The sequence below is a fragment of the Mauremys reevesii genome, linkage group 1, assembly GCF_016161935.1.
Source record: "Mauremys reevesii isolate NIE-2019 linkage group 1, ASM1616193v1, whole genome shotgun sequence".
NCBI lineage: Eukaryota > Metazoa > Chordata > Testudines > Geoemydidae > Mauremys > Mauremys reevesii.
The window spans coordinates 53320318-53335637 of NC_052623.1; the positions used below are offsets into that span (position 1 = coordinate 53320318).

The 15320-nt window shown below is 42.4% G+C and overlaps 1 protein-coding gene across 7 annotated transcripts in view; it reads left to right on the forward strand.

Moving 5' to 3' along the window:
* Window positions 1-15320, forward strand: part of PDS5B (PDS5 cohesin associated factor B) — a 254196-nt gene that overhangs the window by 153008 nt on the left and 85868 nt on the right. For all 7 annotated transcript variants that reach the window (XM_039535287.1, XM_039535243.1, XM_039535254.1 and 4 more), the window contains 3 exons: window positions 2931-2979; window positions 4538-4677; window positions 4757-4872. In XM_039535287.1, the coding sequence (XP_039391221.1) occupies window positions 2931-2979; window positions 4538-4677; window positions 4757-4872 (305 nt within the window). The remainder of the gene's footprint in view (window positions 1-2930; window positions 2980-4537; window positions 4678-4756; window positions 4873-15320) is intronic.

Sequence of the window (15320 nt, forward strand, 5' to 3'; positions counted from 1 at the left end):
TGATTTGTTCGTCTGTATAAGGCCTGTACTCAGACATTTGGAAGAATCCAAAGAATTAGAGAAAAGAAGTAATTTCTCTAAGAAACAAAAAAAAAAAAAAAAAGCCAAAAAGCAAAAATAGAGAGAACTTGGAGAAAGTGGATCTTGTAGACCTGAAATGAGCTGGATTCGGAATGTGTGTTCCACAGTTTTTGACAACATTTATAGCTTCCCTGAAGAGCCATAGTTTAATTCCCAATTCTTCCTAGTATACAGCTTCTCTAGGATGAATTCAAAACTTGATTAAATAGATAGAATGTTACAGTAAGCTTTCCAGAAAGGTAAGTGTCTTGATTTCCTTCAGCCTGTTATAGGCAAAACAAAGTTTTGGTAGTGGTGGTATCTGTGAGGGAGTCTTGTGATTCGAGTAATTTCAAATCTGGGCTTTTAAGCTGGTTACCTGAGACATAGTGTCCCAAGTTATCAATGCCTTAGTCTGCCTGCATTTTCTGATAAAATGCTTTCTGATTCCAAAGATTGCCCCATATGAGAGCCCTGTTCGGTGCTGCAAGGTCAAACCAGTCAGATCTTGTGTCCTCTATCTCATCTTTTAACACATCTGAAATCTGGAAGTCCTGGAGGCTCTGAGTCTGACTTCAATATTTAAGCTTGTTCCATGAGCCTGTTCCAGGAGTCTGCCGCTTCACTTAATTTCTTACTGAGATCAGTGGTTCCAGCTTTTCTCATTACCTGGTCATCTTCCTGTAGAATTCTGAGCCTCCTTTCAGGGGTAGGAGGATTGCCATCAGTTGTGGGGTATTGGTTGCCTCTGATGTCCTCATGAAAAGCTGGATAGCCACACTGAACAGTTGATTGACTAAAGAAATTAGACTTCCAGGAGGAAAGAAATGGCATCCCTACTGGCTGGCAAATTTATGTTCAAAATGAGATGATTGATCACCAAGAGATTATTCAAACAGACAGTACTTCAGTAATAGCATATTTACTGTAAATATAGGAAAGGATGATGAAAAATAAAGCCGTTGTGGACACCGATGCTCTATTACACTAAGCAGAACTGTATTTTCAGTCTACCTGAGTAATCTATCTAGCAAGAGTCCTCAGTGTCCAAGTTGAGAGAATCTTTATTCCCACCCATGGAATGGGAACTCATTGTTTCAGGAAATCTGCATTCTTGGGGCAGATACCAAACGATCAGTTTGTTCTCTGATTTGAGTAGGAAAGTAGTTAAATTGTGCAAAAGATTTATACAAAGGAATGTTTTCTGTGGAAGCCTTCTCTATCAGACAATATATAATTTCACGCTACTGCCTGTGTTTCCATATATGTTAAAGTTAACATTAATGCAACACTATTCACTTTCATATTTCTGTCCTGCTCCAAAAATCTGACATTCACTCAGAATTTAGGATTCCCATACCTTCTGTCACAGGGCCTAGTCAATCACCAAAGTATGACACACGTGCTGGGAACTCAAAGGTTCAAAGTCACTCCCTTCTGGAGTTAGATTGCCATAGACACACAATGGTCAAAATTGCCCTATTAGGTAGATATCTTGTCATCCCAAGGCCTATATAGCTTGGTTGCCTGGCTTTGTTTGGTATTAGGAAAGATTTCCCCTAAAAGAATGCAAAAAAGTGAAATTTGCCTGGGCATGATTTTCCTCCTTTGCCTCCAGTTCTCCTTCTATCCCCCAAAAATGCAGGTCTGGAACTTGGTCTTTCCCTTAGTACCTTTTTAAACATAATTTCTTGACTAGAACCTATTAAGGATAAGGCTGAGGCCTTTGTCTCATCCTGTAGTTAAGTGTTTGGGGAATTTTTTCTTGTAAGAGATGGTTTAGTAATTGGTTTAACTGCCTACAGGAGTGATACCTACAGGAAGAAGCCAATAGATACATTTTTTAATGTTCCGGAAATCAGAATTACAGAAAAAGAAAAATGTCCTTATTGGAATAACTAATAGCAGTTGTCTGGTAGCTTTATATGCTCTGAATTTCTGAAACATTCTCCTTTCTCTCCCTCACGCCTCATACCTAGCAAAGGGAGCCTAGTTCTTAGTGTGAAATACCTGCATGTGGAGTTTAAAGTCCTTCTCCAACATTTGAGTCATTAGTGAACAAAAAACTGCCTTCTCCTTTTCTGACATCACATGCACATTTTTTTGTGCTAGGTATGACATACTCATTTGTAGTTATTGGGATGTTTAGTATGAAGGAGATTGTAAATGTCTCAGTAAAATACAAATAGGATGGTCCTCCAGAAATGCATTTCTGCTCCTTGCTATTGCAGGTGTTGATGGTTGCTTTTATAGTTGTGTTGCTGTACTGTTAGTCACTCTTGTTCCTCCGTCTCTCAAAAACAAGCACAAAAAACCCCCCCAAAACAAAACAAAAAAACCCTTCAGTTGAACAGTAGTGACAGCCATGGTATGAACTTGCTTCATTCATTGTAGTGAGAAACAAACGTCAGCTGGGGTTATTTATATACTAACTTTTAGAAGCAGTTAAAAACAAACAAAATCCCTAAGATAATAAAATGCAAAAAACTGTGCATGCAGTGTTATGATTAGATTTAAATACAAAAGGTCATTAAATGCAATGTTTCTCATAGAAACAGCTCATCTTCATTGTGCATAAAATATTTTTAAATAGTTGAACTATTAAATGATTGTCTAAATATATCCATAATACGCCATGAGGATGTAGTACTGTAAATGAAAACTTTAAACTTTGACTTTGTGATTAAACATCTAATACTGATGTCATTTTTTTTTTGCATGTAATGTACTTGGGTTTTACCCAGCGTTAGTAATAAGTCTGGTTCTGATTATACAGCTTTACAGAATTGTGCTCACACTATATGCATTTGCTAGCATATAATGTCAAGTCTTCACTTTTAAACAGATTTTTCTTATTTTGTGATTTTTAGACAGATGCCAGCAGTAAAGCTATATTCTCAAAAGTGATGGTCATTACAAGTAAGTCTGATTAAATATTTTATGCTGTTAAAAATTAGGAAGTATCATATTTCAATACTGTTTTTCAAATATTTTGTACATTAGCCTGTAAAGTATTGCAGCAAACTTTGTGTTTAACTTTGTCTTTTAATGCGGGGGATCATCAAGGCAACTGTAAAAACACTATTACTTATAAAATAGTCCACAGTCTCAAATCACAGAACTAGTTTCATGGTACTGATATTCTTTCTCACACTTTGACAGCATTTCTAGAGATTACAGTAAAATAGTCAGATGAATATGGATGACACAAGTAAACAACTTGTCCTTCAGCATTTACAGTAGCACACAATATATTAGAAGGTGATGTTGGCTGCAGATTTAATACAGGCTGTTTGCTTAAGATTTGTATTGAGTGTGTGTTCCCACAGTGACAGATGTTCATGAACCCAAGGGACTTGTCTTTTGGTGTAGATGATCATTTTAAATGTGAGACTTCGTACGAGAGAGAACCTTTATGTAAAATCTTCAATTCTTCCAACAAGAAACTAATTAAAGAAACATGATAAGAAAGTAAAGAACTGGAGAACATTAAAAAATAAAAATCTTAGTTTAAAATTATTTTTTTAATTTATCTTAAAAATCATGAATTATTTTTATCCAGTCATGTTCAAATAACAAAGACTTCACATAAAGTGTGACGTTTGTGGAAGAGTTTAGCACATGATAGAAGTTCCTGTTTGCCTTTAGCCTTCTCCTGAATCTTTTTTCCCCTCCATAGTAGGAGGGATGGTCAGCTTCTAACGTCTTGTTTCCTTCAGTTCTAGGCTACATAATTTTCAAAATAAATATTTTGGTATGACATTGTCGAAGAAAGATTGCTTTTCATTAGCTTTAACAGGCGTGTTGTCGTCGTCACCCCATTTCTTAATGTACCAGCAGAAAAAGTATGCTGATTAGCATTAAATGCTACCATTGCTAAAAGACTTTTTTTTTTTGGTTTGTTTTTTTAATTCAGTAATCTTCTATTTACTGTTTAAGGAAGGGCTTCTCAAGCTTTTTTTACATTATAGATCTCGTCACAAAGTATAGGACTAGTGGAAAAGTAATTTTGTTAAAATGGCAGTGAGAGGCTCCATGTTTATATGCAAGTGATATGTAAATTGGATAAAGATCAGTTTGTGTAAACATATTTTGTATGTTTAGTAAGTATCAGCCTTGCTGTGTTGTTTCTGATCTACATCTCCCTAGTAATAAAGTTTTTATAGGTCAAATGCTGGCCCATAACCATTTCTGCCCTAGCTCTTTGTATTGCCAGCAGAATAGGAGAGCCTCAGGCAGCAGCAAGGAGAGAGAGCTGTCTGGCCTGGGTTCTACAGGGGAAGCAAAGAGAGGAGGCTGAGAGCACAGGGGGAAGAGATTTAGAAATGGACATGTTAGTTAAAATCTGCAGCAGTATGAAATATGAGGCTTCATTCTGTTTTTCCTCTTCAGTGCTTTTATTAAGCAAGTAAACATTTTGCTTAAAAATTAAAATTTGCCAAATTGATACTAATTTGAAGATTTTTAATATTTAAAGGAAACTTGCCAGATCCTGGTAAGGCTCAGGATTTCATGAAGAAGTTCACTCAAGTTCTGGAAGACGATGAGAAAATAAGAAACCAGTTAGAAATGCTTGTTAGCCCATCATGTTCTTGCAAACAGGCTGAAGGCTGTGTGGTAAGAATAGCTTTCAGAATATTTGATGATATTTTGGTAACTGAATTGGGTTTTAACCTATTTCAAATATATATTGCAGCGAGAAATTACAAAGAAGTTGGGCAATCCCAAACAACCTACAAACCCTTTCCTGGAAATGATTAAGTTTCTTCTGGAGAGGATAGCCCCTGTGCACATTGATACAGAATCAATCAGGTATGTATTTTGATTGGGTTGCAGATAAACTAAATGGAAGCTTTGAGATGTAAATAGTGGCGTGTCAAAAAAACACAATCAGATTAAAATATTTTTAGATGTTGTATTATTGTATCTGTTATTAGTAACATCATAGATTAAAACAGTTTTAAATTTAATTTTTCAACATTTGTACTGTTACTTATTTTTCCCATTTCATTAAACATAGAAAATAGCTGAACCACTGAGATTATTCCATTTAAAAATCTACACGAAAATCTTTGTTCCCCACATGGTTTTATCTCAGTCTCTGGTCAGGTCATGAAAATATTATTTTAAAATTAATCTATATGAAAACCTACATGAATTAACCTACATTGAAAAGTTGGATTGGATTTCTTGTTTTCTTTTTAATTATTAGAACCAGTTAATTGTATCTCCATTCCAAAAAAACTGGTCATATTGTAAGTATGAGCAATCATAAAAGCAATAGAAAACATTCACATTTTAATTAACTGTAATAATAATCATGTAGTTCATTACAAACAGTAATATTTATATCACTGTAGACATATCAGTTGAACTCTATACAATTAAATACTTCTAAGTGGTGGAAGGAAAAAAGTATATATGTGATAAGAGTGCAGAAGTGTACAGCTTTGCCACAAAACCAGCTTTCCTTTTCCCACAGTCACCTACCTCATTCTGTACATACTTTCCAACTTCTGCAACAAAGGAAGTAGGAGTCCTGCAGCCTCAGTCACTACACAACCCTCATTCATTCCCTGATCACCATCTATCTTGTGCACTTAATAAGACAGGGGTCGGTCCCATGGAAATATCGGTATATGATCATGTAGTTGAAATCTGTCATAATCTAGGCACAAAGAAATGCAGAACTAAGATTATACAGACTGTGTCTATTCTCTCAATTCTTAACTTTTCAGTGTTTGACTTTTCAACCTTAACAGTGTTTTGAAGTAGTTGGTTTTTGTATGCAATTTCCTAACTTTTTAGAAAGCAACATGAAAAAAACAGAAATTCTAGAATTGGTAACCATATTAACCTATATGTGGGTCATTAGCAGGCCTTTAGAGTCACATCACAGACCTTTACTACTTGTCCTAATGAAATAACTGGTCACAGTAATAGGCTTTGTCAGCAGAAGGCACAGCTATTTGCAAGACAGCCTGGATTTGGAAGTGTTGGATTCTAATCTAGGTTCTGCAGGGGAGTGTGCATTCTCCATCATAACCTCTCTCTCTGCTCCCCACCCCCCTTCATTTGAGTCAGATTGCTTTCTCTTCCTCCTTCATGCTGTCTGGGGGCTAGCACAGGGTATTGAGAGCCCTGCTGTCAATGTTGGTGCTTGGTAAGTAATTGCAGGAAAAGCCTTTCTCAGGGCTTGTCTATACTTATGGCTAAATCAGCACTGCTGTGATCGATGCAGCGGTGTCAATTTAGTGGGTCTGGTGAAGACAAGCTAAGTCGATGGCAGAGCGCTCTCCCATCAACGTCTGTACTCCACGTCCCCGGGAGGCAGAAGGTAAGTTGGTGGGAGAGCGTCTCCTGTCAACATAGTGCAGTGTAGACACCGCTGTAAGTCAACCTAAGTTACGTTGACTTCAGTTACGTAACTTTTGTAACTGAAGTAGTGTCTCTTAGGTCAACTTACAGCTTTAGTGTAGGCCAGCCTAGCAGTCTCTGCAACCCTGGTGTGAAGCATGCTTGGTGCCTGCAGAATGTTCAGAGAATTTAGCTGCAATCCTCTGAGCATGTCGAAGTGGCAGTTCTCAGAGGCTTATGACTTAGATGGGTTTCTTCAAATTTTCAGAGTCCGCATAAAAGCAGTTCACTGACTCCAGAGTGACTCTCTTGCCAAACTTCAGATTGCCTGTTCCAAAACATGCAGGCTAGAGTTTTTTCAAAGAAACTGTTTGTTGTCAGTAGCTACCGGTGTGATGCTCTGCTTTTGTTCGATGATAACAGTCGGCTGCGTGCGTGTTCCCTCTGTGTGCTGCCCCGGCTCCGCGCAGATAGCTGACACAGCAAACACCAAGAGAATCCCCAAAGACCACAGACTCTAGTAAGGTACAAAGGAACCCGAGCCAGGTTTATTGTCAATCAAAGCACAGTAATAGTTTCCTATAGACTCTACAGGACATACTACGAATATGTGCCCCCTGGCAATGGACACAGCTCAGTCAGTGGCGGGACTTTCCACTGCCCCGTAGGCTGGACAAAGATGTGCGCTCCGGGGCCTATTTTTATACAGTTACAGGACAGATTACTCATCCCTACTGACGTATTGAGGTACAGCCCCTTGGCTGATTAGGGTGCTGTCTCCCCTTTGATCGTGTTGTTCCAGACAAACAGATCTATCCATTATGCTGTCCTGTCTTTAAGATGCACCTGCCTGTTCCTTGTTATGTCTGCGGAGTGTCCTGATGTCATCTTGGCACAAGTTCCGCTTCTCGCCACTTCTGTGAGTGAGGCCTGCCTCTGGCTCACAGCCCAGCTTTTGCTTAGCAATGCCTGGAAGTACTTTGGTTCAGGCTGCAGGCCTCAGACTAGGCCTCTGACACAAGAGGTTATGTTTCAGGGCTTCATCTTACTGCACAGTTGTAAGAATTTTTTGATATGGGGGAAAATACATTGTTTTGCTGTGCTTCATTTCCTGAAACTTCTGATCGATTTTCAGGGTCTTTCAATAAAAGCCTGGTGAGAATAACTGGCATAGTTTTCAATTAGAATAGTTAGTGTTAGTACTTTATCCCCATCCTTTTGGTTGTTCAAATTTTTTTTATTTTCTCCTCATAGGGAGGGCTGTAAGCTTCCGGTTTTTTTCCACCACTGCAGCACAGTATTTATACCCTGCCTCCTTACGGGGAGAGTACGCTCCTTGAGGGGCATGTCTGGCTCTCCAGGGTTCAAATGCTGCAGTAGCTGCAGGTTGTCTCTCTCTCACTCTCTCAGATGGGCACTCTCAGTATGTCTGGTGTCTTGGCAAGACACATATACCACAGAAGTGCTCACACTGTCACAATCTGAAAGCACCAGAAAGATGAGATCTCCAACTTAAACTTCTCTTCATGGAGAAGTCTCTCTGCCCAGCGTCTGAGCCTGAGGTACACACCCCACCTGGCCAGAAATTGCCAAACGTAGCCTCGGACAAGGACCCTTCTTCCATGGCCCGGGCTTCCAATCAGCCTGCCAAGAAGGCGGCAAAAAAACAGGGTACCACATCCCTGACCTTGGAGTTGGCCAAGAAAAGGCACTCCGCTAATGGGCAAACATTCATAGTACCGACCACACCTGCCACGTCAGCCGCCAAAACAGCGGGACCTTCCGGCACCGTCAGTACCAAGAAAACAAAAGCTGCCAAACAATCGAGCTCAGACACAGGCACCAAGGGGAAAATGAAACCCCATGCCGTGGTATCGCCGGACATGACTAAACACTCAGTACTGAGCACCTTGGCACCCCTTTTGCTAATGATGCCACCTACTGTGGACATTGTGTACAGTCACACACCGGTACCGACAGGCAGGTTTCAGCATATGGTACCGATTCCTACCACACTGACTGTAATGATGCCATGTGCTTCGCAGCAATTCCTGCACCAAAAAGGCTTCATCGTCTCTTCTGTACTAGAGTCCCCCATCCTCTGCACCCAGAGTACCTCAGTCCTTGCGGTATCTAGTCAAACGAGCTCTCCACTTCTTTCTGCTCCACAATTCTCGAGTGAGGATGAAGATGGAGACGAGGATGTTGGGCACTCTCTACAACATTCCTCCCATCATACATGCTCCTCGATGCAAGTGCTACCCAGCAAACTCTCTGAACCAATCCTGGTACGGGCACGCCCTTCCTGCCACAGTGGTCATTTTGGAACCCATGGGCAGCATATCCACAACAACAGCTGTGTGTATCTACCAGTCTTCCCAGAGCTGGCACATATCAGTCATCTTTATTAACACCACAGGGACCGCCTGACACCTCAGAACAGGGGGCTGAAGAGGAGGACGAATTCTCTGACCAGGACAATCCACCTGAAGTCCACTTCTTTTCATCCTCACCTGACGACACTATTATTCCCCCACCTTCCAACACAGGTGATGATTTCAAACAAGTCCAAGACCTCAATAGAGAGAGTTGTCACTTCTCTGGACATTTCACTGGAAGAAGTCCAGGTGTCTTGACATAAATTAGTAGATATACTGCACACATCAACCTCATCTAAAATTGCCCTTCCGATACATGATGTGATTATGGACCCTGTTAAGTTACTCTGGCAAACCCCTGCAACAATTCCACCTACCTGTAAGAGGTCTGATTAAAAAAAAAGTACTACATGTCTGCATAGGGCACTGAATTTCTCTTTTCGTGTCCAACACCAAACTCATTTCTGATTGACACAGTCTATGAACGAGGTAGACAGCAATACCCCAGCAACACCCCTTATGACAAAGACTGGAAATGGCTTGACCTTTCCGGCTGCAAAGCATACTCGGTTGCAACCTTACAATTAAGAAAAGCCAACTATGAAGCCTTACTGGGAAAGTATGCCCACTCTAACTATGCAGGTCTTTCTGAACTTATTCTAGATGACAAAAAAGAACAGTACAATCTAGCATCACAGACGGTCAGTTCATAACCAGAACAACATTACGGCTGCTCTTGACTCAGCAGATTCAGGAGTGAGATCCATAGCAACTGCCATTATGTGGAGGGCTTCCTGGCTCCATATATTGAGATTTCCAAAGACAGTACAGTAACTGTAGGAGACTTACCATTCGAGGGATCCAAACTCTTTGTGGACAAAACAGATGAGTCCTTACACACACTGAAGAACTTGAGAGCAACATTGCAATCTCTGGAAATTTACACACATAAGATCAAAAGAAGACAGGGAAGTTATCAAGCCCCTCAAACATCCTGCCCCCCTCTGTATGCACAACACCATAGATACTATGGCCATCGGGGCAGAAACAGAAAACCTTGAGGAGAAGACAATATGCTCCCTTGAATACTACATCTCCACCCTCAACTTCCAGACAACAAATTTGAATCCCTGGGCAAAGGCCCGAGAACACCATCTCTTTCAATGCTAGAACCATCTACCACTTGCAAGACCTTAGGAAATCACCTGATTCCATTTTACCCAATCTGATAGAGTATTACAACAGACAGATGGGTATTAGAAATTATCAAAACTGGTTACTCCATCCCCCTTACCTCCCAAACCCCCTACCCACTCCCCTTCCCTGTCCTTCTTCAGGGACCCCTCTCACGAGCATTTACTGTGAGAAGAGGTAACCCACCTCCTATCTTTAGGAGCAGTAGAACCCATACCATCCGAGTATAGAGGGAAGGGGTTCTATTCCCGCTATTTTCTCTCTCAGAAAAAAACAGTAAGCTGGAGACCCATCCTCTATCTATGGCGACTCAACAAATTTGTGAAAACACAATGATTCAAAATGGTCACACTAGGCACCATAATCCCAGTGTTAGAAAGGGCTGACTAATTTTTAGCCCTCAACCTTCAGGACATGTTTTCATATATTCATCCATCCCTCACATTGAAAATGTCTACGATTTGCAATAGGACAAGGGAACAGCCTATACAAAGTTCTACCCTTGAGCCTTTCTACTGCCCCTCAGGCACACTCAAAGGTACTAGACGTAGTAGTTGCCTACCTACACAGGGAGAAAATCATGCTATTTCCCTACTTGGATGATTGTCTGCTGAAAGCACCAACACTTCAGGCATTGAGAGAGTCCACCGAACGCACGATACTCTAATTACAAGGTTAGGTGTTCAGGTAAACATACAAAAATCTACTCTGACACCAGTTCTACACCTGGAATTTATTGGGACAGACCTCAACTCTCTCAAGGCAGCTGGCTCCCTACCAACAAAACAATTTCTGACTTTAACCAACTTGATCTCCATGGCGCAAAACAGCTCACAAGTGTCTGCAAGAACTTGCCTACAAATTGTAGGCCACATGGCCGCCATGACCTTCATCGTCAGACCTGCAAGACTACATATGCAGTGTCTACAAGCCTGGCTCCAGACATATTATGCCCCACATGGGCATAGTATAAAGTGTCTCACTATGCTGGATGCAATAAGACTCCCTTTTGTGTATCCCTTTTAGGTTGGGGAGCACACCTGAAACCACACTCCATACAGGGCCAATGGTCTGCAAAGGAGTCCCATCTTCATATAAACCTGCTAGAACTGCGAGCGGTTTGGAACACTTGCTCCCACTTACCAATAATCAAAGACAAGACAGTGCAGATCTTCGCAGAGAATCTGGCGTGTATGTTTTACATAAGCAGACAAGGAGGAGCGCAATCACACTCCCTCTGTGTGGAAGCCATGCAACATTGGCAATGGTGCATCAAGCACAATGTCCATATTACAGCATCATACCTACCTGGTTGCCAGAATACCACAGCGGATACCCTGAGCAGGAACTTCTGTCAGGACCACAAGTGGGAGTTGAATGTACATGTACTCCTAAACCCTGGACTGGGGGTTTCCAACAATAGATCTTTTTGCAACTGCACAAAATACCAAGTGCCCCCAGTTTTGCTCCAGGGCAAGACTCTGTCCACATGCTCTGGGTGATGCCTTCCTCATCAAGTGGAACACTCACCTCCTAGATGCCTTGCCTCCCATCCCCCTCCTAGTCCATGTGCTTCACAAGATCAGACAAGACAGGTCCAGAGTGATCTTGGTAGCCCCCCACATGGTTGCAACAAACATGATATTCTTACCTTCTCCACATGGAAGTCTGTCCACCATGTACACACCCACTTCTACCTTGGCTGCCATCGCAAGACATGTCACCCATCTGGATCCCCAAATACTCCCATCTCAAAGCGTGGTTACTGCATGGCTTTTGGGATCTGAAATGACATGTTCCACAGATTTACAAAACATCTTGTTAAACAAATGGAGGACAACTACCTGACTCTCATACATACATAAGAGGAGGCGATTCAACTCATGGTGCCAATGCAAACAGGCCACACTTAAGTCAGCCCCCTTATCTCTCATTCTAGACTACTTGCTAGAACTAAAGCAGATGGGCCTTTCCATGAGTTCGATATGAGTACATCTATCAGCTGTCACAGCATTCAATCACAAAGTAGATGGGTTCTCTACTTTTTACACACTCACTTACTAAATGCTTTCTTAAGGGCCTCTCTAATTCCTACCTGGAAGTTCGAAATCCTAACCCACCATGGGACCTCAACTGAATCCTCCGTACTGTCACCACCCTCCATTTTAGCCCATGACTACAAGCTCCTTGCTACACCTTTCCATGAAGGTTGCATTCCTAGTGGCCATTACATCCACCAGGAGGGTGGGAGAATTGGGAGCTCTTATGGCTGGCCCACCTTACATAATATTTTTCAAGGATAAAGTATCCCTCAGACTACATCCCAAGTTTCCACTTAAAGTTGCCTCATGCTTTACCTTAACCAAACAATCCACTTAACACTTTTTCTCCAAACCACATGTGGATAGGTTACAGTCCAGATTACACTTCTTGGATGTCCGCAGGGCTATAGCCTTCTACATTGATAGAACAAAATCTTTTTGCAAGTCTCCAAAATTGTTCGTCTCAATCACCAAACGATGAAAAGGAAACACCATATCCAAACATCAGAGGGTAGTCTTGTTAGTCTTCTGTAAAGCAATAAAGTGGAGCATCTAGACTAAGAGAATTTTATGATGTGCAGCAGCATGGCATGTGGTGAATAGGATGCAGCAGTGGCAAGCAGTGGCACTGAAGAAGTGGGTATTCAAGTCATCAAAAGCTCATGCTGCAAAACATCTGTTAGTCTATAAGGTGCCACAGGATTCTTTGCTGCATATCCAAACAATGGCTATCCAAATGGATATCAGACTACATAAAACTTTATCTCTGGCATGACCAACAACCCCCTATGGGGATCTGCAGTCATTTTACCAGAGCCCTATCAGCCTCTATAGCGTTTTTTAACAATGTTCCCATCACGGAAATCTGTAGTGCCACAACGTGGGCCACACCCCACACATTTACCCAGCATTACGCTTTCCAACAACATGCATCTTCTGATACCCTTCCGATACCCTGAAGGTGTCTACTAAACTGACTGGAATAGTCTCTTAACCCAAAAATGAGGGACAACCAGTGTGGTTTCCATACAGGTCAATCAACAATCTATGCTATATATGTTTTGCAGAATGTAATTGAAAAACAACTAGAGTGACAACAGGAAATTGGCATCACATTTGTAGACTTTGCAGCCGCTTTTGCTGCATCAGTCAGCACCATGGATACTGCTACGCCAGTATGGAGTATCTGAGGACTTACTATCCCTAGTGGAGAAACTATATAGTGATCCATTGACCCTCACACAGCTAAGTGTTTGTATTAGGCTGATTTTCAGTAGAACCAGGAGTACACCTTGGGGATGTGTTTTTGACTGTTGTTTAATGTTCTGATAGACCATGTGATGGCAAAGCTGATTGAGGCCAAAGTAGCAGGTGTGAAATTAAAAATTCATCTTTAGCGGATCTAGAGTATGCAAATTATATTTCCTTATTTGGAGAGCCTACTGACCAACTGCAGCTAATGCTGGAAGAGTTGTGAAAAAGTGCAGAATCTGTGAGACTTGAGATCAATGGGAGTCATGGCCCACGTGCAGTGGGTGAATGCCACCATGTTGGCCTTCCTCGCAGAGATGCTGTGTCAGGACATTTGGAAAGCAGCCATGTGGTCCTCAATTCACACCTTTACTGTTCACTACGCCATCATCCCAGCAGTGGTGGCAGATGTGACAGCTGCACTGTCTTACAACCTATGACTTCTTGCGAGTCCTCGCACCTACCTCCATTCTGAGCACTGCTCGCTACTCACCCACGTCTGGAATCCAAATAGGGACCATCACTCGAATACAAAGAGGAGGTTACTTGCTATAATTGGAGGTTCTTCAAGATGTGTGGTCCCTATTTGGATTGCAATATCCACCCTCCATCCCCTCTATTGCAGGTCCTATTGCTTGCTGGTAAAAGGGACTTGGAGCAGCATCAACGCACCACGCAGCCAACTCACGATGAATGTGCGGGTCAGCGGGCACTACTACAAACAGTTGCAGCACTGGTGCATGGCGCACATGCTCACTCACATTTGGAATCCAAATAGAGAGTGCACAGCTCAAAGAACCTCCAATTACAGGAAGTAACCTCCTCTTTCAGTGTCTTCAAAGGCTTCCATTTGGATTGTGGGATGTCTGGGTGACAACTAAAATATAGGTGTTCAACATGTTAGTGCTGAGAGCTGTTATATGGAGCAGAAACATGGCTGTTAAAAACAACTGAGGTGAGGAAACTCAAAAGTTTTCTTTGTTAAAAGTTAGTGTTTGGGAAGTTTGAGAGGGAGTTATGGGAGGAAGACATAATATTGCTATGGTTAGGAAGGACTGCATCGCCAGTGCCAACCCTGCTCCTGTCTCCTCCACCTGTGCCTGTATCCACATGGACAATCTAACCATGGATGCCTCTACCTAGATCCTGGTGTGGACTTGCAGAGACTGTGGCCTGCATTTCCCACTGACAGAGAGCCAGGCTGGGGGGACCATCCAGTGTGAAAGGTGTCTGCTGGTGGAATCTCTCAGGAAGCAGGTGGACATGCTACAGGAGGAGAGTATTCATATGGAGATATCCAAGGCTGAGGAAGCTATGCAGCTACAGAGAACTGCTGTCACACCACCAGGGGAGGAGGATATGGCTCTTGTCACAGGACACTGGCTGCTGGTTACTTCTGGCAGCAGGCAGTGCTCCACCCCCTACTCTCAACCCACTCACCATGGTGATGGAAAACCAGTATGCTGCCGTGGCAATGAGTGATGAGGAATCGCCCCCAAAGGTGCGGGAGGAGAAGCCATGTACCCCCAAGGCTGGGAGAATTGCGGCTACCACTCCCAGGAGGAAACATCGGGTAGTGGTGGTTGGTGACTCTCTTCTGAGGGGGATGGAGGCACTCATCTGTAGTCCTGACATTGCGTTGTGGGAGGTATACTGCCTGCAAGGGACCCATATCCGAGCCATTTACGGAGGGATTGTAGAGGATCATCCGGCCCTCTGACTACTACCCCATGGTACTCATCCGTGTGGGCACTAATGATACTACAAGGTATGATCCTCAGCAGATCAGAGGTGACTACAGGGCTCTGGGAGTAAGGGTGAAGGAGTTGGGAGCGCAGGTGGTCATCTCTTTGATCTTTCCAGTCAAGGGTTGGGGCCCTGGTGGAGACAGATGCATCCTAGAGGTGAATGCCTGGCTGCAAGGATGGTGTCACTAGGAAGGCTTCAGCTTTCTTGTCAGCGGAATGCTGTTCCAGGAAGGACTGCTAAGCAGAGATGGGGCCCACCTATTGAGGAAGGGGAGGAGCATATTTGGATA